Below are 25,989 nucleotides of genomic sequence, written 5' to 3'. Positions count from 1 at the left end.
TGCGCACGCGCGGAAGTCGCTGGTGAAGTGCACCTCCCTGATTGGCCATTGGCCCCTCCCCCTTTCCAGGACAGCAGCCTTCGATTGGTTGACGCGGGAGTCAGAAAGGCAGGCGGAGCCGGAAAGAGGAAAGACGGTTGAGCGGAGCGACGAACCCCGGCCGGCGTCGTGGGAGGAAGGGAAGGAGAAGCCTAGGCGCATGCGCCCCGAGCCGAGTCGAGTCGGCGTGGTGTACGCATGCGCGCGAGCGTCCCATTCCGCCAGCTCCGCTTGTACGGCCCGGGAAACGGCGGCGGCGGCGGCGCCTTTTCCTCCTCCTCCTCCTCCCTCAGGTAGACCCGCGTCGGGGAAGGGCCGCGAGGGAGAGGAAGGGAAGCGGCGGCGGCGGTGGCTTTCCACAGGTGAGTGCCCCGCCCCCTCCTCCTTGGGCCCGCCCCCTGGCCGCTGAGGGGGGTTGCGACCGTCGCCTCAGAAGCTCTTCGGGCGCCCCTTCCCTCCCTCCCGCCTCTCCACCGGCGCCTCGCTCGGCCCCGGGCCCTGAGGCCTTTCCTGGCCTAGCCTGCCCGAAGCCCCCTCGTCGTCCTCCTCCACCTCCTCGAAGGGCCCTCGGGAGCCTGCGGGGCGCCTTCTCCAGAGCCGGCGTTTCCTGGGGCTCCTGGCCATCATCCTCCCCCCTCTGTTCCCCTTCAGTGACCGGTCCCCTGGGGGCGGGGAGGCACCCCCCCAAAAACCCACCGCGGTTCCAGGAGGGCCAGCAACGCAGGACGGAAGCAAAACAAAAAACAAACCAAGGACTCCCGTCAAAGCGTGCCAGCTTCCGAGTACCTCAGAGCTCCTCCTCGTCAGGTCAGGCCGGGGGTCCAGAGAAGGAGGGCCGCGGGGGGTGTGTGTGTGGGGGGGGGAGAAACGGGAGAGCTGGGAAAGAGGGGCCAGGTGTCCTTGGGGTGAGGCCTTGGGTCCGGTTTTGGCCCTTTTCTGTTTGCCCCTCAGCGCCCCGCCCCCCCACTTCGTGCCCCACCTGGTCTGGCCTTCTTCCTTGGTTCCTGTCAGCATATAATAATAAATATATTCGTTTCGTAATTGTGTGCTGTCAAGTCCATTCTGACTTATGGTGGAAACCCTTTCCAGGGAGAGAAGACTCAGAAGTGCTTTACCCTTCCTTTCCTCTAGGGGGAGCCCTGGGACTGTGTGCAGCTGGCCCAAGGCCACCCAGGCTGGCTCTTCTCCCTGGAGGCACCAGTGGGGGAATCGAACTCCCAACCTCCAGTGGCTAAATAGCCAACTCACTGAGCTATCCAGTCAGCTTTAGTTGCATGCTGTCAAGTCAATTCCGATTTAGGGCAAACCTTTTCAGGGTTTTCCAAATAGAGAATATACAGAAATGGTTGATCCTTCTCTTCTTCCTAATTGTACAATTAATTAATATATCAGATAAGTTTTGCCCAGCAACAGGCAACATCAAGGGCATCTACATCCAGTTTTCCATGCTACACTGACAAAGGTATGCAGCTGCCTGTTCTTCTCTGAGGAGCTTTGTGGCACAGTGGCTAAACTGCAGTATTGCAGTGAAGACTCTGCTCACAACCTGAGTTTGATCCTGGGCTCAGGTAGCTGGCTCAAGACTGAGTCAGCCTCCCGAGGTCAGTATTGTATACTGCCCAGAGAGGGCTTTGAGCAATATGGGGCCATATATAAGCAGCACACTTTGCTTTAAAAAAAAAAAACCTGTCAGTGTAAAAAAATGCCATTTTCTCAGCTTCATTTTGGTTCTGCTGAGCCCATCGTCTAGTCCAGTGGTGTCGAACTGTGGCCCTCCAGATGTTCTTGGACTTCAACTCCCAGAAGCCTTCACCACCACCTCTGCTGGCCAGGATTTCTGGGAGTTGAAGGCCAAGAACATCTGGAGGGCCACAGTTCGACACCACTGGTCTAGTCTATTCCAAATTACCCACTTTTCTTTGTGACAAAGGGCTAGACTTTGATGGGGGTTCCATTCATTTTAGAAGATGAGTGAGTTCTTCTTTTTCACATTTCCTTTGATCAAGAGAACAGGAAAACCTTTCTCCCTTTGGGGACAGCTGGGTTGGTCTTAAACAAAGTATAGTCTTTGACTTTCCCCACCTTCACGAACAAATATGGCAATCTCACTTTGTCCAATAATATTAAATGGCTATTACTGTTAGAAATTATTAGTGATATTAGTAGTGTTGTTTTACAATTACAAGTATGTTCTTTATTTTTTGTGATGATTTCCTTTATTTTTTGTATTTTACAATTACAAGTATGTCCTTTATTTTTTGAGGTGGGTTTAAACTTATTAGCTATGTGACATAGTTAAGCTTTGGCAGGGGAAGGCATACAGTATTATAAATCCCTGTTCTGAAGGAATGATACATTTTGCTTTTATTCCAGTCGTGGGGCTTAAAATAATCTTTTGATGCAATGTTATGCATGCCTGCTCAGATTATGGCCATAGGCTCTGCTTTTCTCACCTTGAAACCAGTGGGAATCCAAAAAGTTTAACTTTAGTTGGATTATTTTGGAGTATGTAGGATTGAACTAATTTTTGAGAATTATAAGGTTATATTAATTTTAACGTCTTTTGATCTGTGAAAAAGATAATACAATTAAAGATCAGGTACTTTAAGAATTTAAGCAGTGTTTTTTAATGCAAGCACTTGCAAAATCTACAGGTGACTTGTGCAATCCGAAAAAGGTGTTTCCCCTTCCCTCTTACTCAATAAAGAATGTGTCTTGTGAGGTAATGTCTGTTGTGATGCATGTTTACATGGACTAAATACAGGAAAAGTATGATTAGTTTCTTTGAAATGACTATTTAATCAGGTGACAGTCTTAATTTATACGTGCACAGTGAAGGTCAGAAATATCAACTGAATGACGGCAGATCCTGAGATTTTTAGGAGGTCAAGCAAGGGATGTCAGTAAATTTTTCCATCATGCTTTCTTCCTCTCTGCCCACCTCCTCCTCCTCTTTTTAGCAAGAAGGGGTTACATTTGCACTTATTTATTTATTTGCCTTTAGAGAGGTAGATTGGGACCTGGGGAAATCTAAATCGTGGCCTGAACTGAGACACATAACATGCTGTATGGCCATGGGCTGAATCACACTCTCACCTGATCTAACTCACCCAAGCACTGTGATGATAAATAAAGTGGGTTAGAGAATCTATTACCTTGAGCTCAATAGAGGAAAGCTAGGGTATAAATGTAACAAATAAATATGATAAATCAGTTCACTGAAAAATGGAAATGAGAAGATTTACAAGCTGCTCAGGGAATGTTGTTACTAAGCAACATAAAATAAACGTAACTTGAATCTGTTGTTGTTTTTGTCGTTCTGTGCTGTCAAGCTAGAACTGACGTATAGTGACCTTATTAGGGCTTTCAATGTGAAATATTTAGGGAGTAATTTTACCAGTCCATTACCCCCTGTGAGTTTCCATGGCTGAGGTGGGATTCGAGTCCTGGCCTCTTGAGTTCTAGTTTGCCATTGTATCCACTACATCATACTGAGTATCTTAAATTGATTGTAGGTGCTCAGTTGTCCCTTGAGTACACATAACCTTGTCTATATCCATACTGTATAACTCACTTTTTACCTTAAATTGCATTGTAGAGTGTGTGTTTTTAAAATCATACTGGTCTCTTTTGAGAATATATTATTTAAAATATTTATATGCTGCATTTTTCAAGAGAATATTTTTTTTCTTACCTGTTCTGTCTACCTTTATTCTTTTAAAAACAAACATAGAAAATTCAAGAAGATGAATAATAATAAGGGTAGATTACCAGTTCCCTTCCGGATGAGCTGGATTGAAACTCCCATAATCTCTGCCCATCGGCCACGCGGGTTGATGCTTATTGGAGTTATAGTCCAAAATGTCTGGACATCTTCAGGCTTCACATTTCAAATGTGCATTTACTGGTACTGTATAAAGAAAGAGTGATCTACTGAGAGAGGAAGATTTTTTTTAAGAGGCATTCTTTGTACCATGGTAATTATTGTACTATGGATTTTAAAAGCATTGCCCTTCCCTAAAAGCCCCAAGAACAAGTTTTACATTTAAAGATTGCTGTATCTCCTCTGTTGCATTGTAATGTGTAACATCTGAGGTGCTACCAACAATGGCTATTTATAGCCTGTTCTAAACTATGTACAGCTATAACTTTCAAATTTAGCAAGCTGCTGTGTCCCATCTATTATTTAAGAGATAGGTTATTTCAGTTTTCTTGGGAGGCATCTCAATGGTGGGGAGAATCCATGACTCTTATCAAAGTTCCAGAATTGCAGGCTTGGACTGTTAACATACAGGGTCATTTTTAAACTGCCAAAGCAGCTCTTGGTAACATTTAAAGAATGGTTGCTTAGCTGCGGTCAGACTTAACAGCAAGGAAAAAGCACACTTCTGTTTCTTGAAATACAAAGCAAACCCAATAAATACCTGAATGTTCTGTATCTGTCTCAATTTTTGCAGTGTATGAAGGGAGCCACAACCTATCATATTGCAGACATTTATGATAGCCCAGCTTAAATAGATGATAGCTTGTCCGTTCCTCCTCCTCTTTTGTGCTGTGCAGCTTCACTGTAGGGTCAAGCATACTGATGGTTTATGTAGCCTGACTGTGAAACTTCAACAGAATCCTGCATGAACATCCCTCAGAATGCACTCCAATATAGATGGTTTCCATAACCTTCTATGCAAAGGTTCCTTACCAGGCAAATTGAGGTGGCATGGAATCCTTCCACTTAAGAGTATTAGTAACTTCAAATTCACTGTTGGAACAAAATCAGAATCAACTGAAAAACTAGAAAAAGACTCATGCTGGATCAAACTCAGCATCATTTTCCACACCATTGGCCCCTTGTCTATATAGTACGTATTTGGGGGTTGGCCCTGTCATTTCTGAAATTACATAAACAAGGACTTCATGTGCTTTTACTTCAAGAATTAACATGTGGGCTTTGAAACGCCCTAGAACTGCTAGTCCTCCAAACAAGGTCTTCCTCTGGCCAAAGTTGAGGTCATGGTAGCAGTTGAACATTAATTGCTGGAGAAATCAAAACACAAAATGGTATGTGGTGTCCTCAAGCTCAGAATTCTAGAGTCTGGAAAGGTTTAAGGCTGCAAAAAGAGTGTATCCTAGAAAGCAAACTTCACCGAACTTACTGGGACCTGGATAACATACATAGGATTGAACTGATTATAAGTTCTCTGGTTTTGTGATTGCTAGTAAACTTCAGCCCCTCTCAACAGAATACTCTCAGAAACAGATATGGCAGAGCATACCTACCTTCTATCCTTAAGGGTTCTTTAGGTCCCTGGGTTACAAGAACTCTGAACGTTCAGTTGCAGAATTCTAACAATCTATGTGAGGCAAACGTGAATGTGGATTTTTATTTAAATCAACACACGAGACTGTTAATGATGGTTTTGATGAAGTCTAAGAGGTTAACCTCAAATTGCTAGTTTTGGAAGCCATCACAGCCAAGAACTGGTTATGAAGAAAGGAAAGAGAAAATTTTCCATGGTGAGCATCCTCATTTCTTAAAGTGATGTCTTAATTCCTTTTTTTTTCAAAGAAGTGAATAAGAATAGTTGGGATAAAATAAGAAGAGATGTAGTGACTGATAAACATAATAGAAGAAAGAGACATATCCCAGCCATATCATTTGTAACCCTGCTCAATCCCTTCCTGCTGATCTGAAAAAAGTATTTCAGATTCTTTAATTTGCTGGAACTCATCATGTTCAGAACTGGCACAGTATTTTTATTTTATTAATTTATATTCTATTGTTCTCCCTTTTGGGACCTGGGACAACTTACAGTATGCATTTAAAAAATAAGTTCAGCTAAAAAATAACAATAAATTGCAATGTTAAAACAATAGTCAATACATTACCTGTAGAGTAAAAGATCAGTGCAACCTAACAGTTTTAAATAGCTCATTAAATTAAAGCAAATGCAGAACGAACAAGGCTTGCAACCAGTTTAAACAACTGAAAAAAATAATAACACCTGCCAGAAAGAAGTGTTGTTGTGGTTTAGTCGTGTCCGACTCTTTGTGACCCCATGGACCAGAGCACGCCAGGCCCTCCTATCTTCCACTGCCTCCCGGAGTTGGGTCAAATTCATGTTGGTCGCTTCGATGACCCTGTACAGCCATCTCATTCTCCGTCATCCCCTTCTCCTCCTGCCTTCACACTTTCCCAACATCAGGGAGTCTTCTCTTCTCATGAGATGGCCAAAGTATTGGAGCCTCAGCTTCAGGATCTGTCCTTCCAGTGAGCATTTAAGGTTGATTCCTTCAGAATGGATGGATTTGTTCTCCTTGCAGTTCAGGGGACTCTCAAGAGCCTCCTCCAACACTACAATTCAAAGCATCAATTCTTCGGCGGTCAGCTTTCTTTATGGTCCAGCTCTCACTTCTGTACATCGCTACAGGGAAAACCATAGCTTTTACTATTCAGACTTTTGTTGGCAAGATGATGTCTCTGCTTTTTAAGATGCTATCAAGGTTTGTCATCGCTTTCCTCCCAAGAAGCAGGCATCTTTTAATTTCGGGGCTGCCTTGTCGTGGCAAAGGGGCTTGAGTAATTCAGTGAAGCTATGGGCTATGCTGTGCAGGGCTACCCAAGACCGACAGGTCATAGTGGAGACTTCCGACTAAACACAATCCACCTGGAGCAGGTAGTGGCAAGCCACTCCAGTATCTTTGCCAAGAAAGCCCCATGACCAGAAACAAAAGAAAGAAGTGGTCTTGTTTAAATAAAAATGTCTTTATCTACTGGTGAAAAGATGGCGCCAGCTTGGCATTTTTCAGAAGGGAGTTCCATACATGGGTGCAGCTCCTGAGAAGACCCTGTCTCTTGCCCTCGCTAAACATAAGATATTTCAAATTCTTTAGTGTGATCAGCAGGTGTGAGAGATACCTGCCCTGTTCATCTAGTGTTGGACAGTCCAGCCTCAGATATTTCAGCTTGTTCAGCCAGCTAAAATCTTGGGCCTTTATCCTGCACTCCATTTAAAAAAATGAAATAGCAGTGCAATTGAGCAGAAAATACCTATAAAAATTGCCCTCTTGAGTCAAGTCTGAAATCTATTTATTCAGGAATCTCCACCAGTGTTCAGTCGTATGTTCTGAGGGCCCACAAACAAAGCAGAGATTTAATGGCCTTCTTACTCTAGCATACACTGGTTTTCAGGTATATTTTGCCTCCCTACATGATGTGGAAAAGTTACATTTTTCAAATGCAGTTCCCAGCCAGTACAGTCACTGACCATACCAGCTGATGGTTTCTGGCAGTTGCAGTTTTAAACCAAAAACACTTTTCTGAGTCTGCAATCTCCTTCGAGGTTGCGCTTTACTGTCAGGGGGGCAAGAGCTGTTGATAGGCCTCACCACCTCCAGTAATTTGATTAGGCTTCTTCCAGTGTTTGATCCCATATGTTAATTATTAGATTAGATTAGGCATCCTTCGGTCTCGAGAGACTATGTTAACATGCTCTGTATGGAGGACTTGGAACAGCATCTTGTGTGGCTGAGAAGGCCAATTTGAGAGTGACATTTGCTTCCACACTGAAGACAAATACAATCTGTACCCTATGCAGCCCCCTGATTTTGTTGGTTTGGGGACTGCCTCTTGGCCTCGGCCTGCTGGACAAAGGTCTCTTCAAATTGGGAGAGGCCATGCTCCAGGCTGAATGCCCAGAGGTCAAGCTTTCCCATCTGTTGAGGTCCATTCCTAAGACTTTCAGATCCCACTTGCAGATAATATCCTTGTATCACAGCTGTGGTCTCCCTCTGGGGCACTTTCCCTGCACTAATTCTCCATACAGGAGATCTTTTGGAATCCAACCATCAGCCATTCTCACAACATGCTCAAGCCAACGTAGACATCGCTGTTTCAGTAATGTATACATGCTAAAAATTCAAGCTTGTTCTAGGACTACTAGTCACCTGACAATACACTTCCTGTTGTAAACAATCGTATCAATCTACCAATATATCCGCTGCCACTCATACTGAGGCCAGGATCTGTGACAAGCTGATGCTTCTGTTGTCAGGTGATCACCTTATCAGTTTAGAAACATGCCTCCCTTTAATGGTAGGCTGAGAAAAATTCTGCAGGTCACATCCTAGCTGAAGCAGTCATGTGGTACAAATGATAATTGCAGTTATCTCATTATAGAGGGCCTTCCTTTAATGAGCCTTGAGCAATACATCCTGAAAAGAAAATATCTCACAACGGAACCTATTATGGTGGCAAAGCTTCTCCTGACAACAAGCCTTGGTGTTGAAATCTAAAACTGCGACTTAAGAAATACTTCCAGGTGTTCAAGAAGCAGACTTGAATCAGTTTCATCTCCTGTTACTTCTCTACAAATGTTTTTGTCTCACACACACACCGCCACTGTTCATGGTATTTTGAATATCTTGTTTATTTGTTAAGCCTTTGAATTTTGTTAGAATCTGCTTGCTGAAGAAGTGTGTGTGGCAGTCATGACATAGCAGAAGAATAAAAGTCGCCATCTCTGAATGTTCCCCTCCATTGATTGTTCCTTTCTTTTAGAGCAATAATGCTAAATCCAGTTTTTAGTTCAAAATAGAGTAGACCAATTCAACTACTGGAATTTGTATAAGTGTTCATTTACCAAAATCTGATTGATTCACTCCGTGTGCTCTGTGACTGAGTTGCTTTGTGATTTGTATATTTCAGTCATGGAAAAATGGTCCATTGCTTAGTTATGTCAGATGCGCATTCCCAGTCCTCAGCCAGTTTGAGGACGCAGGCGACTACCTTGTCACATTGCCAGTTCTTTAGAGCCAGACTGGAACCTGGAGGCAGTGACTTCTCGTGACCCCGATCCGTTGCTTCCCACGTGGAGAAAGCTGATTCGTCATCAACAGTCTGAACTCTGGAATCTCTTGGAACATTTTGCAGCCCTTGCACATCCAGGCTTGATGCAAGACCAAGCAGTTATGTGTTGGAGAGCTCCCAGAAGGTGATGAGTCCCTTTCTGGAGGCTTTTGTTGACGCTTTCTCCTTTCACTGGGCTAGTCCTTCCCCAGAAGAATAAACATCTCTTGGCTTGTAGCTCCAGCATTTCATTCCATCCTCGTGTGGCTTCTATTCCTCTTCGGTTTACTGTGAGTAGCATGCAGAGTAAGCAACAAAATATATTCTGAGTCAAATCAAAATGCTGTGAAAAGAATTATTGCTTTTTTAGAGAGCTGGATTGGGCTGGCAAATTGTTCCGCAAGAATAGACAATGCCTTCAGGGATAGGGTTCTACTCTTTCGCCTGTAACTCTTGCCAGGATATGATCCGTGAGAGTTCAGAGGACTGCTCTAAATTTTAATCAGGGGATCTCAGCATCTGGATCCTAGGGGATGTGGTTATGAATCCTTAGATCTGAATCCTAGGGGAAAGGGTGCAGTTGTATGTAGGCTTGTCTGACATTCCAGGATCTGGAGGGGCAGAAACCTGCCCTTCTAGTAATCTGTTTCAATACTAGCATTTCGTACATCCTGCTTTTTAGAGAGAACTTGGTGGCTCGCCTGGGTCACCCATCCAGGTAGGTCCCTTCCCCCTTCCATTTCATTAGTGTAATATCCTTTGGCACTGCCTGTCAGTTTGCTAGGCCCAGTTGTACATTCTATTCTGTTCTGTAGACTTGGAATAGCCTGAATATATTCTTTTTTGTGTTTTAGTCCATTATATGGGCCCTTCTCAAACAAAGTGACTTGGATTTTTCTTATGCTCTAATTCAATGGCAGTCTGATTTAGCATGTTTCACTCATATGCTCTGTGGTTTTAACTTGCTTCCCCTGCTTAATTCTCCCCCATTTTTTACAATGAAAGAGACAATGTGTGAGTATGTTATACTTGTCTGACTGCTTACCAACCTACTGCTCACTTGTGCAGTATCACGCTGCTGCTTGCCTTTTTTTGCACTTCATTACCAAGTTTGCATTCTGGCAACAGAGCATTTGATTTGTCAGTGATGGTGGGGACAACCCCAGAGGATCCGTAGTTTTCAGTTGCAAATATAATTTTCCTGTTTGGTAAAGGAGTTGGTGAATTCAGTCAAACCGCTAGGGAAATTCCTGGTTGCATGCTTCCTATGGACAGTGATCTGAAAAAAGTTAATTACTATTTTGGAAACATCCAGTTCATACTGGTGCTAACTGTTTTCAAGACACTGGCATTCGCCTTTATAATTCAAAATGGCCTTAAAGAATGCTTTATCTGTTCCCTGAACAAGCTCTCTTCCTGCTGGTGAGTATGAAAGGCAGGGCTTTTTCAGTCGTGGCACCAGTGCTTTGAAGTGCACTCCTCAAAGTAGTCCATTTGCTGGATTCATTTGGCCAGCTAGTTCAACCTTGGCTCTTCCCAAAAGGCTTTGCAAGGGTGAAGGGAAGGGGGAACTGATGATCATTGAGATGCTGTTGCGATAAGAACATGTAATTATCCCTCTTTCTGATACTGTACTGGTTAAATACACCTGACTCTTTCTTTTTTCCTCCGCTAGTGTTCGAAACCGCTGAATGCTGTACCCTCACATGTAGCTTCCAAGAAAAGAGGAAGGACCCCAGCCCGGTATCTTTGCATGGTGGTTTGAAGCCAGACTCGCCCAGAATGACACTTGCTGGAGGCTGCACGAGAGACCTGGAGCCTGTCCTTGTGCCCCAGAGAGAAGGGCGATAGCTCTGCAGGCTACCTGTGTTTCCCCCCAATGCGGGGCAGGAGAAGGAGCTCACCTCGCCCTTCCAAAGAGACGTTTCCTGCCGTTGGCGGCTCAGAGGGGCCTAGTCCGCCAGCCTTCCCGGGAGCTGCTCCTGAGCGCACCTCCCCTTCCTTCACACACGGCTTGTCCTCCTGTCTGCTGTGCTCTCATCCCAGCCAGGTTTCACCGTTTCCACTTCTGCAGTGGCTTTTTTCAAGGCAGCATGGTGGTGCTCCTTTACAAACCCCAGCTCACTGGAGGAAGGGTGTGAACTTTGATATGGCGTCTGTGATAGTCCACGGACCTGGCACATGTGCAAGGTTACCACTGGGTAACAGAAGAACTGGCTGATTGCCATAGGAGGACACTTCCTGACTGTCTCAGGATCTTATTGGGCATTGGTTCTGCCTGCCCTCCTCCCTCTCATCATGTTCCTATTGCTGCCGTTTGACAGCCTGGTGGTTAACCTGCTGGGCATTTCCTTGACCGTCCTTTTCACCCTGCTCTTGGTTTTCATCATTGTGCCAGCCATCTTTGGGGTCTCCTTTGGCATCCGTCGTCTTTACATGAAAACCCTGCTGCAGATCTTCCAGGTGAGTCAAGCCGCTTGAGGTTGCTTCGGGGGAGGAAGGAACACCGGGGGTGTGGAATGTATCGAGAGCAGCCCGGCTCAAGGCAGTGAATCAGGATCTCTTCAGGGCAAGGCACATGTGAACAGGATGAGTAAGCTGGGAATTTCAGGGCCAGCTCTTAACATTTCTTGCCGGTGGCATAGCTCAGTCTTGGAACATTTGAAGAGGAATGTTGGCAAAGACATCTCTGAACAGGTGCAGGGGCAAAGTGTTCCTGAAGAGGTGACTATCAAGTTTCATCACACATTTTAGATTGGATCAGGGTTGGTGTTTTGGGACAAACAGTAGCACAGTCACCTCTTCTCAGGTGAGGCAGGTGTGGCTATGCACCCCACATAAAGCATGCATCTTAGAGATGTATGCATTCGTGGTTTTGGATGATAGTTCCCAGAATTCCCCAGGCAGCATGGCCAGTTCACGTGCTCCCTGGGGAATTCCGGGAGCTATAAGCCAGAAACAGAAATACACACACTTCTGCCAACCATATTTCTGGGGGAAGGGGCGATTTGCAAAGTGAACAGAAGTGTGCTTCTACTCTAATTTGTTGTTCTGGTTTACATCAGACCTACCTCTCATGGAGCCTGGTACACACACCATGAGTCTGTGCAAGCCAGCTGTGTCTTTGTCCATTAAATCTGCTCGACTGCAGGCTGGCGCACACCTCCAATTGACTGCTTTCAGGGAATCAGCCATGGGAACTGACACATCTTTGTACCCCATTCCCTTCCTCCTCCTCCTCCTCAGCTACCCTTTCATCCAGTTTCAGTCTTTCTTGTGACCATTGCCAACCTAATCATCATCGTCATCATCTTAGAACTGCTGAAAATGTTCTTGTTCTTGCTTTTCTTGTTCCCGTTGTCATTATTATTTTACATTCATTAGTTGCAAAGTATTTCCAGATCAAAATATTGTAAAGCAGGTCCCACCAGCAAGCTCACAGTGTAAGAGAAGATAGGCAAGCAAGGAAGGAGTACAGTGGGAAGAAAAATACTGTAAAAGATGAAGAAGTTGCTAATATTGTTCTTATCTTGGAGTACGTCCCAGGGAGCCCTGGTACTATATCTGAACAGGAGCTGGTGGCAGAGGTACACAACGCAGATTTTCTTAATGATTAAAAAAAGGAAAGAACGTTGGAGGTGAGGACATGTCATAGAGAAAAAGGCAGGCCTGACCTTAGTCAGTCAGATATTTACATCTGGCCAGTTGTTTAAGCTGTCAGTCCTTGACTCAGAGAAGATTGCCATGATCACTGTGTTTTAGAATACTTGCCTCAGAGCAGTCTTGGAAATGTTTCAGTCGTCTTTGCCTGTGATGCTTCTTCAGAGTTCATCAGAGAAAGCATGTGGGCCAAGAAAGGAGTTAGGCTTCATGGAGTGAGGTTTCCTTCCTGAGATCATGTGAAGGAGCATACTGGATCAAACCAAGACACCCGTCTTGTCTGGCTTCCTGTTTCTCACAGGGGCCAAACATGCCTCTTGAGATGTTAGCAAGCAGGGGTGAAATTGAGCCCTGTGTTTTGCTTGCTGAAAGACTGCATCTGGAGCCTAGCTGGGTCTTCAGATCATCAGGGAAGGCCATTCTCTTCATCTTGCCACCCTCACAGGCACACTTGGTGGGGAAACAGGAGGGGGCCTTCACTGTTGCTGCCCCCAGACTCTGGAACTCACTCCCAGGCTGGCCCCGTCTTTGCTGTCCTACTGCAAGCAGGCAAAGACTTTTCAGGCAGGCTTACTTTTAAATAACGGATTGACTAAGGTTTTTTTTTTTAAAAAAAGGACTATTGTATTTCTGTTGCTTTAAATGTGTTTTTAATACTTCTTTTATATGTTTTAAGTGGTATTTGTTTAATAAATAAATGTTGTAAGTTATTGTTTTAGCTTTTAACATTGTTTCTTTCAATACTGTAAACTTCCTTGGATTGTTTTAGGACAAAGGTGGCATTGAAACATTTAAAATAAATAAGCAAACAGATATACATACTTGCCATTTACCAAGGTGGCAGAGGTCCCTTAGCAAAGCTTCATAATCTCTTTTTCTTTTTTCCACCCGTTTTAAAGAGGGCATCTTCTGCAAAATTGGCTGCCTTGTTGCCCATCCCAAACTCCAGGTCATTTAGGAATAGATTGAAAAGTAACTCTCCTAACACAGTGCTGGACCCTACTAGTGATACCCTCCACTGTGAGAACTGGCTAGTTATTCCTATCTCCTGCGTCCTGCTCTAGCCCCCTGTCTTTTTCCAGGGTTGGTGTTTGCTCAGAAGCCTTGGTTTTGGTGAGACCCACACACTAAGGCTGGGCAATGAACCAGCAGGAGGCTAGCAGGTGGGAAGTAACAGCCAAAGAGTTCTGTCTCCACCCCATCCTGTGGTTGGTGGAATTTTCCAGGCTGGATCATTTCGCTGTTTGTGAAATTTGGCTTCCCCTTGACAGATTTGGGTCCAGTGAACCTCACAGGTGTGGGAAATGGCTTATATTCTAGGCCTCCTCTCTTCTCCAAGAGAGCATTACCCTTGATCAGAAGGCTCCCCTAACTGGTAGCTTGTGACCAGGATATGCATAATGGCCCAGGCTAGGGACGGAAGCAATAATTTGCCGTTGACCTAATGAACAGAAGAGTGTGTCCTCCTTAGTAATAGCAGCAGCAGCCGTTGTTTTTGAAACATCCTTGTAAAACATTCCTCCCACACTTTGAACACACACTTGCAGAACACACAAGTCTGCACAGTTTGTTCTGTGGTGAGGGCCACAAGCTGCCCCCCCCCCACCTACTTGAAATGTTACCTGGTCACTTCTGTGGTACTTGATGTTTCACCAAGCATGACATGCTCTTTCGAGGCTGGCTTGACAGCATTGAGGGCTAGAAGCTTGTTCTTATTTGAGGTTTTTTTTAATATGGCTGTTGAGACTGTCAGGAAGCTGAGCAGTGGAATGGCAGCAACCGACACAGTGTTGTTTCCAAGGTTGTTGTTTAAGCCTGTGTTAAACTGAGACGGTCAAATGGAGGGCAGCCAAGTGAATGGAAAGAGAGAGTGTGTTTGTGTGTTATGCCCTTGGAAGGAGAGGCTGGTCTTAGTGTAATGCGGAGACATGTTGGGCTTCTGGCTGTCAACACCAAGGAAGCTGCCCAGGCATGGTGTTTTGTTGGGTTTGCTAGTTGGAGCAACTGAGCCATGAAAAGGAAGGAGCTTCCCATGGGGTGGTAACAAAGTCAAGGGCAGCAGACATGCACCCTCTGATGTGGTTGCCTCCTCCTCTGTCACTCCCCCAGCATTCACAGAGCGTGTTGGCCGCCTGACACCAGATACAAAGGTTGTGCAGGCAAAAGCCAGCAGCAGCTTCAGACAGAACTCTGACCTGAAACGTCCTTCTGCTTCATGTGTAGATTACAGGTCAAGTTGCAACTGAAGCGGTCTCACCCCCAGGAATTTGCAGCTCTGCCACACTACAGACCTTGGAAAATCTCCTCTCCGATTTCAAGCTAGTCTCTCTCTTTCTCTCTCTCTCCCTTAGTTAAACCAAGGTGGATAAAAATTAATGTTGAAAAAAAAAGAGAGATGTATAGTAAATCACAATTTAAACTAAAAACATATTTTATTTAAATCATCAAAAAAATACAATTGTTTTTAAAAAAATTAAATCAGATCCACCCTGTTTCAGACCAATTGCCTAGTAAACTGAGCTGCCTCAAACTGGGTTTCTGTCACCCAGAACTGTAGACATTTTTCCCACTCAGATTCCATGTCCTTTCCACAGTTTGCTTGGGAATGCCACTCTTACTTATTACAAGCATTTTCGAGACCTTGCCCCCCCACCCCCGCCTGGAGCACAGTATCTAAAACAGGGCACCATAATTATCTTAACATTTTAATTAGTTTTAAATTTTACCTCTATTTCATACACGCCCATAATTTTAATTTGTGCAGTGCTCAGAAAGAAAGATTAGTAATTTTGGATTAGGCCAAAAGCATGCTTTTTGTCCAGCGTTCTGATTAGAAAAGTCTGTGACAAGTCTGCACACACCTTGTGAGTTCCTCAGCACTCTCTCACTTAGGAAATAGAGCTGTGCTGCCTTTGATGATGGAGCCTTGTAGCCACTGATGTCTGTATCTCTCATGAATTTACCTTATTCAGATTTAAAGCTATCCAGTTTTACAGCCACTGCAGCAAAATCTGTAATTTAATGACGCACAGTGTGAAGAGGTTCTTCATTTTCTCAGTAAAGAATCTCTCACTATTTGGCTCAATGGATGACCACAGAAGTTGAAATTCTACTATTATCAGAGAGAGGAAACATCTGCCTTCTCAACACCATGGATAATTTTGGACACTTCTGCCATATTTCCCCTTAGTCATCTTTTTTCCTAAACCAGACTCAGATAAATATAAACATCCCTGAGCAGTGCCGACATTTCTGTTGCCATCAATAAAGCAGTCCATCAAAATTCGACTGTGCAACTGGACTGAAAAAATCCATTACTTGCTTTTAAAAGCCCCATTGGCCAATGGGGAAGGTGTTTTGAAACAACCAGGTTTCCTCTTTGTCGGTAGGAATCCACACATCTTGATCTAGTGAATTCCATATTACTTATATGTAGGACTTTGAATTCAGTTTCCTTCTCTGTGTTTTAACAGTGGGCAACACTAAGGATTCAGCGTGGTGCCAAAGAGAAGAACCATCCACTTTATAGGCCCTACGTCAATGGTAAGCATTCATGCTGCTTTTTCTTGGAAGAGAGAGGTATAGAGGTGTGGGGCTCAGCTTCACTTTCCATCTGACTGGAAGGTGGTGTATCCTGTTGCTTTTAAATGTGTTTTCAGCATTGATTTTATTTACTGATTTTAATATACTTGTTTAATTCCTTTCTTAATATTTGTGTACTCGGCTGTTTTTTCTCTTTTAAATACTGTTTTTTAATTGGTGTAAGCCACCTTGGGTCCTTTGAAGTAGAAATTAAATTAAAATGTTTTGACTGTTCAATTAATTTGAATTAATTAATATCCATTGTAGGCATCATTGCCAAGGAGCCCACTTCGCTGGAGGAGGAGATCAAGGAAATCCGGAGAAGTGGGAGCAACAAGGCCCTGGACGCCCCCGAATTTGAGCTCTCTGACATCTTCTACTTCTGTCGCAAAGGGATTGAGACCATCATGGACGATGAGGTGACAAAGCGCTTCTCAGCTGAAGAGTTGGAATCGTGGAACTTGCTGAGCCGGACCAACTACAATTTCCATTACATCAGCCTCCGCCTCACCGTTCTCTGGGGGCTGGGGGTCCTGATCCGCTACTGCTTCCTGCTGCCACTCAGGTAGGACCAGTGGTGATGGAGTCGCCGGCCCATTGGGAAGTCAGAGCAGACCGCGGGAAGACCATGTCTGGTATTCCTCTTTCCTGACGTTTATTCCCTGGAGAATAAAACCGTATTAACTGGACATTCATAGTACTCTCTGGCTTTAATTCTTTTGTGAGCCGCCTTTGGGAACTGCTGTCTCCTCAAAGCTGGAGATCAGTGCAGTTGGTGATCTGGGCTCTTCAGGATCCTTTTTAATTTGAACCTCACCCCCTTCTCTTTCTTTCCCACCCACCCCCCACTTCCTTCCCTGTACAGGATAGCCCTGGCTTTCACTGGTATTAGCCTCTTGGTGACTGGGACAACGATGGTGGGGTATTTGCCAAATGGAAGGTGAGTTCTCAGCGGTGGATGACCAAGATAACACACCCAAGAATAAACTCTGAAAGGCTAAGAGTTGGCTTCTGCAGATAACAAATGGCCAACGAACCCTTGTAGGTGAAAGGCTGGCTCTCTCTGATTTCTGTGCTCAGGTTCTCCTGACCCAGCCTTCCTCTCCACCATCAGGGCTTTCAGGCAGGACTCAGGAACTGGAGGGGACGGGGTGGTGTGAAGGATCTCCTCATCCATAGCCTCCTTGGACTCCCCATGGACTCTGATGGGCGCCAACATTCTGTGTCCACCAGTCAGCAGCTGAAGCTGAGTTCTCAGCCCTAGCCCCCCCTGCGGTCTAGTGTCCATCGCTTGGACTGAGCTTTTGGCACTTGCCCCAGCAACAGGTCCCTCCACAAGGGCCAGCAGCCAATGGCTGCTGTGAGTCCTCCCAAGGGTGCTGCTTCTGTTACTCCTGGACCAGCTGGACAAGGCGCTAGGGCTACTATCATCAATGCCTCTAGTGCCTCTTTTGAATAGGTGCGGGCTTTCCCGGGTGAGGCTTCCCTGGGTGGTTTGATCACCATCATGATGGCTGTGGTAGGGGAACAATGGGTGCTCCTTCCCTGGGATCTTGAAGGAACAAGGGCTGATTATACCCTGGGGCATAAAAGACCAGGGATGGCTCTCCCCGAGTCTCTGACCAACCTTTTGAGACAGTCATGAATGAATCTCCCTCTTCCTCCCCCCCCCCCAACACCAGTGGCCTTGCCCGGCAGTCACTGTCCTTCCTGCTCCTCTGTCCCGCCCAAATGGCCTCTTCTGATATATCAGCCAAAATCTGGTTTCCTCATAAACAGGAACTCACTCTACCATGACGGAGAACAGATCCTGCTCCTCCTCTATAGGACAACTTTTCAAGTATTTGAAGAGTGCTGCCCTATCTACCCTTAGTCTTCTTTTTTCAGGGCTAACCATGTCCGGCCTCTTTTATTCTTTCCTCCTAGGGTTTTTCTTTCCAGTCTCCCTGGCTGCCTTTTAGCGGAGCCCTTCATACATTTGCTCATTTTTCTCTCCAGAAACGGAGATTCCTTGGTAGTAACAGGCCATCCCCTTCATCCCACTGTCACTAAGTTGCTCTGATGAGGAAGCTTGCCTCCCCACCTCACCCAGTTTTCTGGCTGTTCAGAAGTAGCCCTTGTCTTACGAAAGAGTGATCACTGCTGTTCCGTAGACCAAGCTCCAGTCCCGTCCCCCCTCCTCCCAAAAAGTGAGACTCAAGCGTTCCATGCAGGAAAGGGCAGAGCTGTCCAGCGCCACCTGCCTCCACCATAAGAGTTTCCTCTGGAGCCTGTTAGACATTAGCAGCCTAGATCTGAAACCCTTTCCCCTCCATGCCTTGGCCAGAGGGGAAGCACAGCTGTTTCTCCCGAAACATTTCTGCCAACTATTTTGCGACAGGGACAGGCCACAGTAGTGACTCTCATCAGGGGTGATATTAAAAGCCAGCTGCTGCGGGGCTGCTTCCAGAAGGTGGCACTAAAGATTGACTCCTGTGAGCTTCCTAGATCTAAGGTGTATCTTGGTGAGCAAGGTTATTTATGGATGGAACATGGGCACAAAGATTTGAATCATTCCCCTCTCAAAGCCTTCCAGTACGGACTGGCCGTGAGGTGCGCTCTCATGAGATGTTTGCTCTGACTTTTCAGGTGCAAGGAGTTCCTGAGCAAGCATGTACACCTGATGTGCTATCGGATCTGCGTGCGAGCTCTCACAGCCATCATCACCTACCATCACCGGTATGGAGGGGTTTGGGTGGCAGCCCATGGTATATTGCCCAGAGAAGGGAAGGGTTAGTTCTGGGCTTGTGGGAACACAGAAGAATTAGCAGAAGGCGCTGTCTGGCATATATTTCAGTTTCCTGAGGATTTGGCTGGCCAGCTGACTTGCTTAAGAACGTGTTTCTTGCAATGGTAGCTGTGAAAATTTACTTGACATGTCAGCAAAGTCCCCAGAAATCTCGGAGACCAGGTGGTCAGAGGCTGAGAATTTGTTTGAGTACCCTGTGTAACTCTCTGCTCTTCCCAATGTACAGCAAAAACTAAGAAATAAATGCAAAATAATTTTATCTCTTAATTTAAACGGCCTTTCTTCGGCACAGAATTACAGGATGATGGCTATATGAACAGTCTATACATATCAGACAGAAACTAAAGAAAGATAAAGAAGTCAAAATCGTGGCAACTTAACAACTGCTGTATTTTTGTGTGAGCTTTCATGGACGAGTCCACTTCCTCAGACTTTTATGGTGTTTTTTTTTTTTTGTTTTTTTTGTTTTTTGTTTTTTTGCTTGATATGCTAGCATAGACTAACACGGCTACCTCCTCTAAAATGACTGTTCTTTAAGGCACTGGTTTTAGCCAAATAGATTATACAGGGGCTCTGTGCCATCATCTGTTGTTCTGGAGTGGTGCCAGCAAGATGGCCTGTGTCAGATGCTCTCCTTTGGCTGATCGATGGAGTTTGTGCTTCTGGTTTCTCTGCTGACCTCTCTCCCTTTCCCAATTTCAGGGAAAACAGACCCCGCAATGGAGGCATCTGTGTGGCTAATCATACCTCCCCTATTGATGTCATCATTCTGGCCAGCGATGGCTACTACGCTATGGTGAGGATGGTGAACCGTAACAGCCAGTTGCCTATGGATATGCTGGTTGGGGATCTCACTGTGTGCCAGTGGAAGTTTTCTGCATCCACTTCATTTGACTCAATCCCCTAATTAACAAATATGAAAAAATGGTGGCCCAGTCCTGACAGATGGCACTAGTAGTCTTTAAGGCTGGAAAAGAAGCAGGCACATTTCGTGCTGCGGGTATTCCACCTGTTCATTTGGCTGATGATCATAACGCTGGGGTGTGATCATCCTTGCTGCTGTGCTGCATCCGTTCCTCTGAAGCTTGGGATGGTGAGATTGGCAGTTCTTGCAGGCTGGGAAGTTGGAGCTGCTTGACGTTTGGGCATCGCCGTCTTCTTCGGACCTTGCTTTGACCCCCTTCTTTTTCTCTGTTGTTCAGGTGGGCCAGATCCACGGAGGGCTCATGGGGGTCATCCAGAGGGCCATGGTGAAGGCTTGCCCTCACGTCTGGTTTGAACGCTCTGAGGTGAAGGATCGCCACCTGGTGGCTAGAAGGCATGTGAACAGTTTCTTCTACTTTGTGTAGAAGGGTGGATCTTGCAGGGGACGTGGAGCCCTTGGTTGGCAGCCAGTTTCTCAGTCCAGCTGCGGGGCCAGCTATGCAGTTTGATGTTTGAGACCCCATGGACAACGGGGGTTGCTGGGACCTCCGGAGCAGCTTAGCCCAGCTTTCAGTATTTGACCAGTGACGTGTGACTGTGTCTCCCTTTCTGTTCCCTTGTCTTCTTGCAGGCTGTCAGAGCATGCTCATGATAAAAACAAGTTGCCCATTCTGATTTTTCCTGAAGGTAAGCAAGATCTAGAGGAGACAAGTCAGCCTTCTGGTTCCCTCTGGTCTCGGAATAGATGGAAGACGGGGGCATTTAAACTGCAAGCCTAATAAGTTAAAGAGGAGTCTGAGTGGTCCAGAATTTTCAGTAGGGGATTTTAATTTGCAACTTGAGTGGGAAGGTGATGATGCAGGACAGGGAGGTCACTCCAGCCTCCATCCCCCTGCATGCCCTGCAAATGATGGCTGTCTGTTTGGAAACCCGCTCAGCCTGTTAGGCCCCTGGACTGAATGTTCTTCTTCTCCCTCTGACACGATCACCCTTCTTGCTCTCAGGAACTTCCAGTGTTCTCCACTATTTCTCATTGATCAAGAGAGCTGCTCCTACAAAAGCTTTTCTTTTTCCTCCCCCCCCCCCCCCCAAACAGGCACTTGTATCAACAATACCTCGGTGATGATGTTCAAGAAAGGGAGCTTTGAGATTGGTGCCACAGTTTATCCGGTTGCCATCAAGGTGGGAGCTGTTCCTCGTTAGCTAACCCTGCCGAGCCTCGCTGGGGGTTAGGGTGCATGGGCTGAAAGAGAAGTCTGCTCGGCTCTGTGTGGGCTTTGGGAAGGTCGTAATACAATAGGAAACACACACACCCCCGGTGATCTGATTCACATCTGCTGGCTGAAAATACTAAATAACCCCACCCCTAAATACTTACGAGCACTCCTCACTTAACACCCTACCTGTTTAAAAAATTGCTCAGATTTACGACCCTTTGCAATCCTTGTAAATCCGTGCTTGCATCTTCACCACACTCCTCCTCAATGGCGCGTGATTTATTATTCCCTTTTGGCGCTGCGGGTTAAACCGCAGAAGCCTCTGTGCTGTAAGATCTGTAGATCTTCAGCTGTAAGATCGAATCCATGTGACGGAGTGAGCGCCCGTCGCTTGTCCCAGCTCCCGCCAGCCTAGCAGTTTGAAAGCACGCGAATGCAAGTAGATAAACAGGGACCACCTTGGTGGGAAGGTAAACAGTGTTCTGGGTCTAAGATGCACTGGCCATGTGACCACGGAAGATTGTCTGTACAAACGCTGACTCTATGGCTTGGAAACGGGGATGAGCACTGCCCCCTAGAGTCAGACACGACTGGACAAAAATTGTCAAGGGGAACCTTTACCTGTACACTTTTATTGCTCCTCACTTATTGACCAGTTCGCTTAACAACCTAGTCGTAGGAACGGAACTTGGTCGTTAAGTGAGGAGTGCCTGTATATGTATTTCCGGCATGTATTTACCAGAACCAGCCACTAGAGGCAGTTAAGAGACCATGAGACTCCTCCTTGTTTCCAGCATCCCCCACGATGCCAGTCCCCTGCGGATATCACAGTCCGACTGTCTTTGACAGCAAGGAGCTCTTGGAAGGCAACACGGGTCTTGTTCCATTAAGGCCTCCAACAACCCCACTGGAGCCTTTGGGAGGCCAATTTTAGGCCTGCAAGAGCAACTGTGTGTGATCAAGAGGTCTGCCGGCTGGAGCCATTGGCGGGATGGGACCACAAGGGGAAGAGCCAGTTTCTCACGGAATCCCTTCGGCCGTGGGTTTGGATAATTTCCATCACTAGACATTCATCTTATCGCAGCTCAAGGGTTTTGATGGTCTCGCTGTTTAGACCTTGAATTGCTATTGTTAAATAAAAATTATCTTTAAACCGCCCTTCCTGATCTATTGTTAGGTCACACACCAGCATTAAAAGAATGCAACTCTGAGCCCAGTTCATCATGGCGCTTTCCTACATAAGCCCCCCCCCCTTGGAATGAATGGGAATGGGTCCCAATTTGTTCAAAGAATACCGTGCAAAAGAACTCCCTACAAGACGGTTACTTTATAGTAGTAAAAAGACAGTGTCCATGGTCTTCGTCGAAAGGCAGATGAAGCTGCAGCTTTATGCAGAGCAAGCCCATGTATAAAAGTATTTATGCCTTGCATTTGCTTTGGGCATCTGGTTGGAGTTGATGCAGAACTTAGGGTTGTGCGAGTCCAGTAGATGCTTAGGTTCCCTCCCTTTAAAACAGTTCTCAACCTTGGGTCCCCAGATGTTCTTGGGCTAAAATTCCCAGAAGCCTTCACCACACTTGCTGTGCTGGCCAGGCTTTCAGGAAGTTGCAGTCCAAGAACATCTGGGGACCCCAGGTTGGGAACCACCAGTCTAGTATGATGGCGCATTTAGTTACACCGTAATGTATAGCAAGGGTGGGCAAATTCAGGACCATTTTTCTACCATCCTCCCGCAAAACCAGAAGTGACCAGAAGCTTATTTCCAATTTAACCCCCTTCACCACCACCATCATTTCTTTTTCCTGCATTTAAAGCAAGGTGGACTCAGCTTGGTTTAAGGAAGGCCGACATCATTTTGCAACATGATTCCTTACGGTTTAGCCCCAAAAATGTGGAGGGATGATGTTAGGAAACCCCAGGGGCTGCAAGAGTCTAGGAGAGAGAGGGAAAGCGGAGTGATGCCTGCCCCTTTGTAAAGGATCATTGAGTGAGTTGTTTCCTCAGAGCAATTTGCCTACCTCATAGGGTTCTTGTAAGGAGGAAACGGATCAGGCCATTTTAGGTTGCCGTGTTTGCTGAAGGGAGAATGAGATCACGAGAATATTTGGCAACTGTCCCTTAATGGGATTATTAAAGGACATATTTTTGTCCATGTATTGAATCTGGTATCCTTAGGATGCTACGGAGCACACGAGATGTAGAAAACCTCCCTTGCCGGCTGTTCTCGCTTGCACTGCAGTTGGAGTGTTCACATTGCCTTGACACCCCCCCCTCTCTCTTCCCTTTTGTATGGCAGTACGACCCGCAGTTTGGAGATGCATTTTTTAACAGCAGCAAATATGGCATGGTTACCTATCTGCTCAGGATGATGACCAGCTGGGCAATTGTCTGCAGTGTGTGGTATCTGCCACCGATGACCAGGAAGGTGAGTCGCTTGTACCCATTATGGTCTGGTTTCAGATGGGCACCCCATTTACCCCTTTGTGCACACCCTGATTGTCTCTGTTTCCCATTTTTAGCCAGACGAAGATGCGGTGCAGTTTGCCAATCGGGTGAAATCTGCCATTGCTCGGCAGGGCGGTCTCGTGGATCTGCTGTGGTGAGTCCTGAAGCCCAGCCCTTTTGCTGCCAAACCAGCTGCTGGGCTCTAAATCTCATCATCGTTGATCATTCACCTTGAAGGCTGGAAATTATGGGAGTTCGGGTCAGGCATGCTGTGGCTTTCTCACCCCTGGTCTTGAGAGTAATACTGAGCTGGGTGGTTGAGCTGACTCTGCAGAAAGCAATATCCTGTATTCGTAAACTCTGCACAGCGGTTGAACATGTGTCCAGTTGGTAGGGTTTCATGTGTTCTGCTTATAAAGCACTCTTTGGGCTAGCTACCTGAGCCCCATTGGGAGCAAACTTGAGATTCGGATCAGAGTCTTGACTGCAGTGCTGCAGCTTGACCACTGTGCCATGAGGCATTCCCCCTCCTTCGGTGCAGAAATAAGCCCTGATGGCTGTGTGGAATCTTCAACCTGAGTTTGTATCATCAGGCTGCTTATGCTCCACCGAAGATGGGAGTGTGTTATTGAGGCCTAACCCAGTGTACTTGGAAGGCGTGTTTGAAAAGTCACATGGCCCAAGGCTTCCTTCTTGGTAGTGCCCCCTGAAGAGACAAGGCTATGTCAAGTCTCACTTTATCCTCACTCCCTTTGGTTCCTTTACCTACCTGGGCCAGGTGTTCTGCACCTCTCAGGTGCCAGGTGAGAGAAGGAGTTGCTATCTTTCGGTTTTTGTTTTTCAGGGACGGAGGCCTGAAGAGGGAAAAAGTGAAGGACACATTCAAGGAAGAGCAGCAGAAACTCTACAGCAAGATGATTGTGGGCAACCACGAGGACCGAAGCCGTTCCTGAATTTTCTGAGCCAGGGAGATGGGCTGCTTCGGAACCGCTTACCCCAGAACTCCTTCTGGCTTCCAGGACCACCTGGAGCTGCAGTTTCTATTCAAGCTTTGGGTGCTCACCGTTCAGCAGCCCCTCTGAAGACGTTGGCCAGGGTCTGTTGAGAAAAAGGCCTTGTCTTAAAAAGCTGTGCGGCTCAGACCACTGCCCGAACTGCCACGGCGCCAGCCGAGGACTTTTGCCACATTGAGGTGGCAGACTGGGTTGCCCCTGGGGCATCCATGTGAGTGTGCTGGATGCTTCTGTCTGTGTCTGTCTGTAGGCGTGCATGCGTGCCTGCATAGGATGCTCCAGGGTGGCTCTGAGCACACCTGGGCATCTCGAGTCCCTCCATCAGGGACTGTTGCCTCCTGCAGCGGGGGAAGCAGGCAGCCCTTCTTGCACCCTTGGGTCCTTTTTTGCCTTCCTCCCTTGACCCCCCCCCCAAAAAAAAGAACGGACTGCAGCTGTGCATGGGTTCATTTTGCATTTTATAATTAAACAATACAGACAGAGATCTTGCCCTGGGTGTTGTCCCAAAATAGAAGCCCACTCGCTGATCAGAGATGATGCAGAACTTTGGCTCTTAAAAATAGGGAAGGAATAAGGAAGAAGAAAAAAGGGGCAGGATAAGGAAGGGTAGACCAGCCTTTCCCCTTTTGCATCCATCGGGGTGGACAGGAGAATGTGGAGCACATGTTGCTGCGTACATAGGTGGTCTGACAGTGGTGTGGGGTGGCAGATTTGGGGTACAGTCAGGGCCCACATCTCTTTTCAAGACGGATTTAACCCATTTAGGGTCCTATAGCTGGGGAAAGCCATAAATAACCACAGCCTAAATTACACACCATCGCCTACCATGCCAGTCTTAGCTCCCAGACTTCCAACCAGACCCTTCTAATTTTGGCTCTGAAGAGGTTTTTAGCATTTGCTGATACAGGCAGAAGCCTTGCAGACTGAAGTCAGCGTCCCTGAATCTGAAGCGCATCAAGGAAGATGACACGGATGCAATTTTAAAAAACCATGCTGTTTTAAGCATTACTCTCCATCACTTCAAAAGTTACATCCCTGCCTTCTCCATCAATCATCTGGAAAGCTAAAGCAAAAGCTTCAGTCGTTTTCTTTCCAAGCACACGTACTTGCTTCATCTTGCTGGGGAGGGGCTGGTGTTTTGGAAGCGTGGCTTGCAGCTGGAAGCAAGCTGGTCATCTCCCTCGCTCCCATATTGTCCTATAATGCTTTCTGATCCTCTCCTCCAGATGCACAGGAGTGAGCTTGTACGCTCAAAAGTGAGAAAGGTGCTTTGGTTCAACATTATCTGCTTCAGCTTTTTTTTTCCTGAGAAGATCCTTTTCCTGTTTTTTTATTTATTTAAACATTTCCACTCTTCTATCTCAGTTCCTAGACTCAGAGACAAACAGAAGGGGGAGGGGAAGAAAACACCCGTCTTAAAATTGAGAAAATTAAAAATTAACCAAGCTGCTCTTGATCAGATTTAATTCTGAGCTTTTC

The 25,989-nt window shown here is 46.2% G+C and overlaps 1 protein-coding gene and 1 long non-coding RNA gene across 5 annotated transcripts; one reads left to right on the top strand and one right to left on the bottom strand.

Annotated features, from left to right (window-relative positions):
• The first annotated feature begins 158 nt into the window (after nucleotides 1–158).
• On the top strand, nucleotides 159–25,976 carry GPAT4 (glycerol-3-phosphate acyltransferase 4). 4 transcript variants are annotated; one of them, XM_078379681.1, is made up of 15 exons: nucleotides 159–401; nucleotides 691–846; nucleotides 8,741–9,171; nucleotides 10,557–11,344; nucleotides 16,015–16,084; nucleotides 16,391–16,688; nucleotides 16,989–17,063; nucleotides 18,752–18,841; nucleotides 19,614–19,707; nucleotides 20,114–20,229; nucleotides 20,467–20,522; nucleotides 20,932–21,017; nucleotides 23,349–23,477; nucleotides 23,572–23,651; nucleotides 24,342–25,976. In XM_078379681.1, the coding sequence occupies exons 4-15, from the start codon at nucleotides 11,180–11,182 to the stop codon at nucleotides 24,448–24,450; spliced, it is 1,368 nt and encodes a 455-aa protein (XP_078235807.1). In that variant the 5' UTR covers nucleotides 159–401; nucleotides 691–846; nucleotides 8,741–9,171; nucleotides 10,557–11,179; the 3' UTR covers nucleotides 24,451–25,976. The 4 variants fall into 4 exon arrangements, with proteins under 4 accessions (XP_078235807.1, XP_072835422.1, XP_072835423.1 ...); XM_072979321.2 differs by lacking the exon at nucleotides 691–846; XM_072979322.2 differs by lacking the exon at nucleotides 8,741–9,171.
• On the bottom strand, nucleotides 13,414–23,350 carry LOC144584163 (uncharacterized). Its single transcript, XR_013538259.1, has 2 exons — nucleotides 21,239–23,350; nucleotides 13,414–16,785 (listed from the first exon to the last, which is right to left on the bottom strand). It is a non-coding gene; the product is annotated as an uncharacterized LOC144584163 (long non-coding RNA).
• Nucleotides 25,977–25,989: the final 13 nt, after the last annotated feature.

Source organism: Pogona vitticeps, chromosome 8, assembly GCF_051106095.1.
Source record: "Pogona vitticeps strain Pit_001003342236 chromosome 8, PviZW2.1, whole genome shotgun sequence".
Classification (NCBI taxonomy): Eukaryota; Metazoa; Chordata; class Lepidosauria; order Squamata; family Agamidae; genus Pogona; species Pogona vitticeps.
This window is presented reverse-complemented; position numbering and strand designations above follow the sequence as displayed.

What these genes read in the sequence shown, in the direction of transcription:
- GPAT4 (XM_072979320.2), top strand. Translation starts at nt 11,180, where the DNA reads ATGTTCCTATTGCTGCCGTTTGACAGCCTGGTGGTTAACCTGCTGGGC. An exon ending in CGCCACCTGGTGGCTAGAAG is followed by an intron (nt 20,230 to 20,466) that starts GCATGTGAACAG and finishes GTCTTCTTGCAG; the next exon opens with GCTGTCAGAGCATGCTCATG. An exon ending in GGTCTCGTGGATCTGCTGTG is followed by an intron (nt 23,652 to 24,341) that starts GTGAGTCCTGAA and finishes TTTGTTTTTCAG; the next exon opens with GGACGGAGGCCTGAAGAGGG.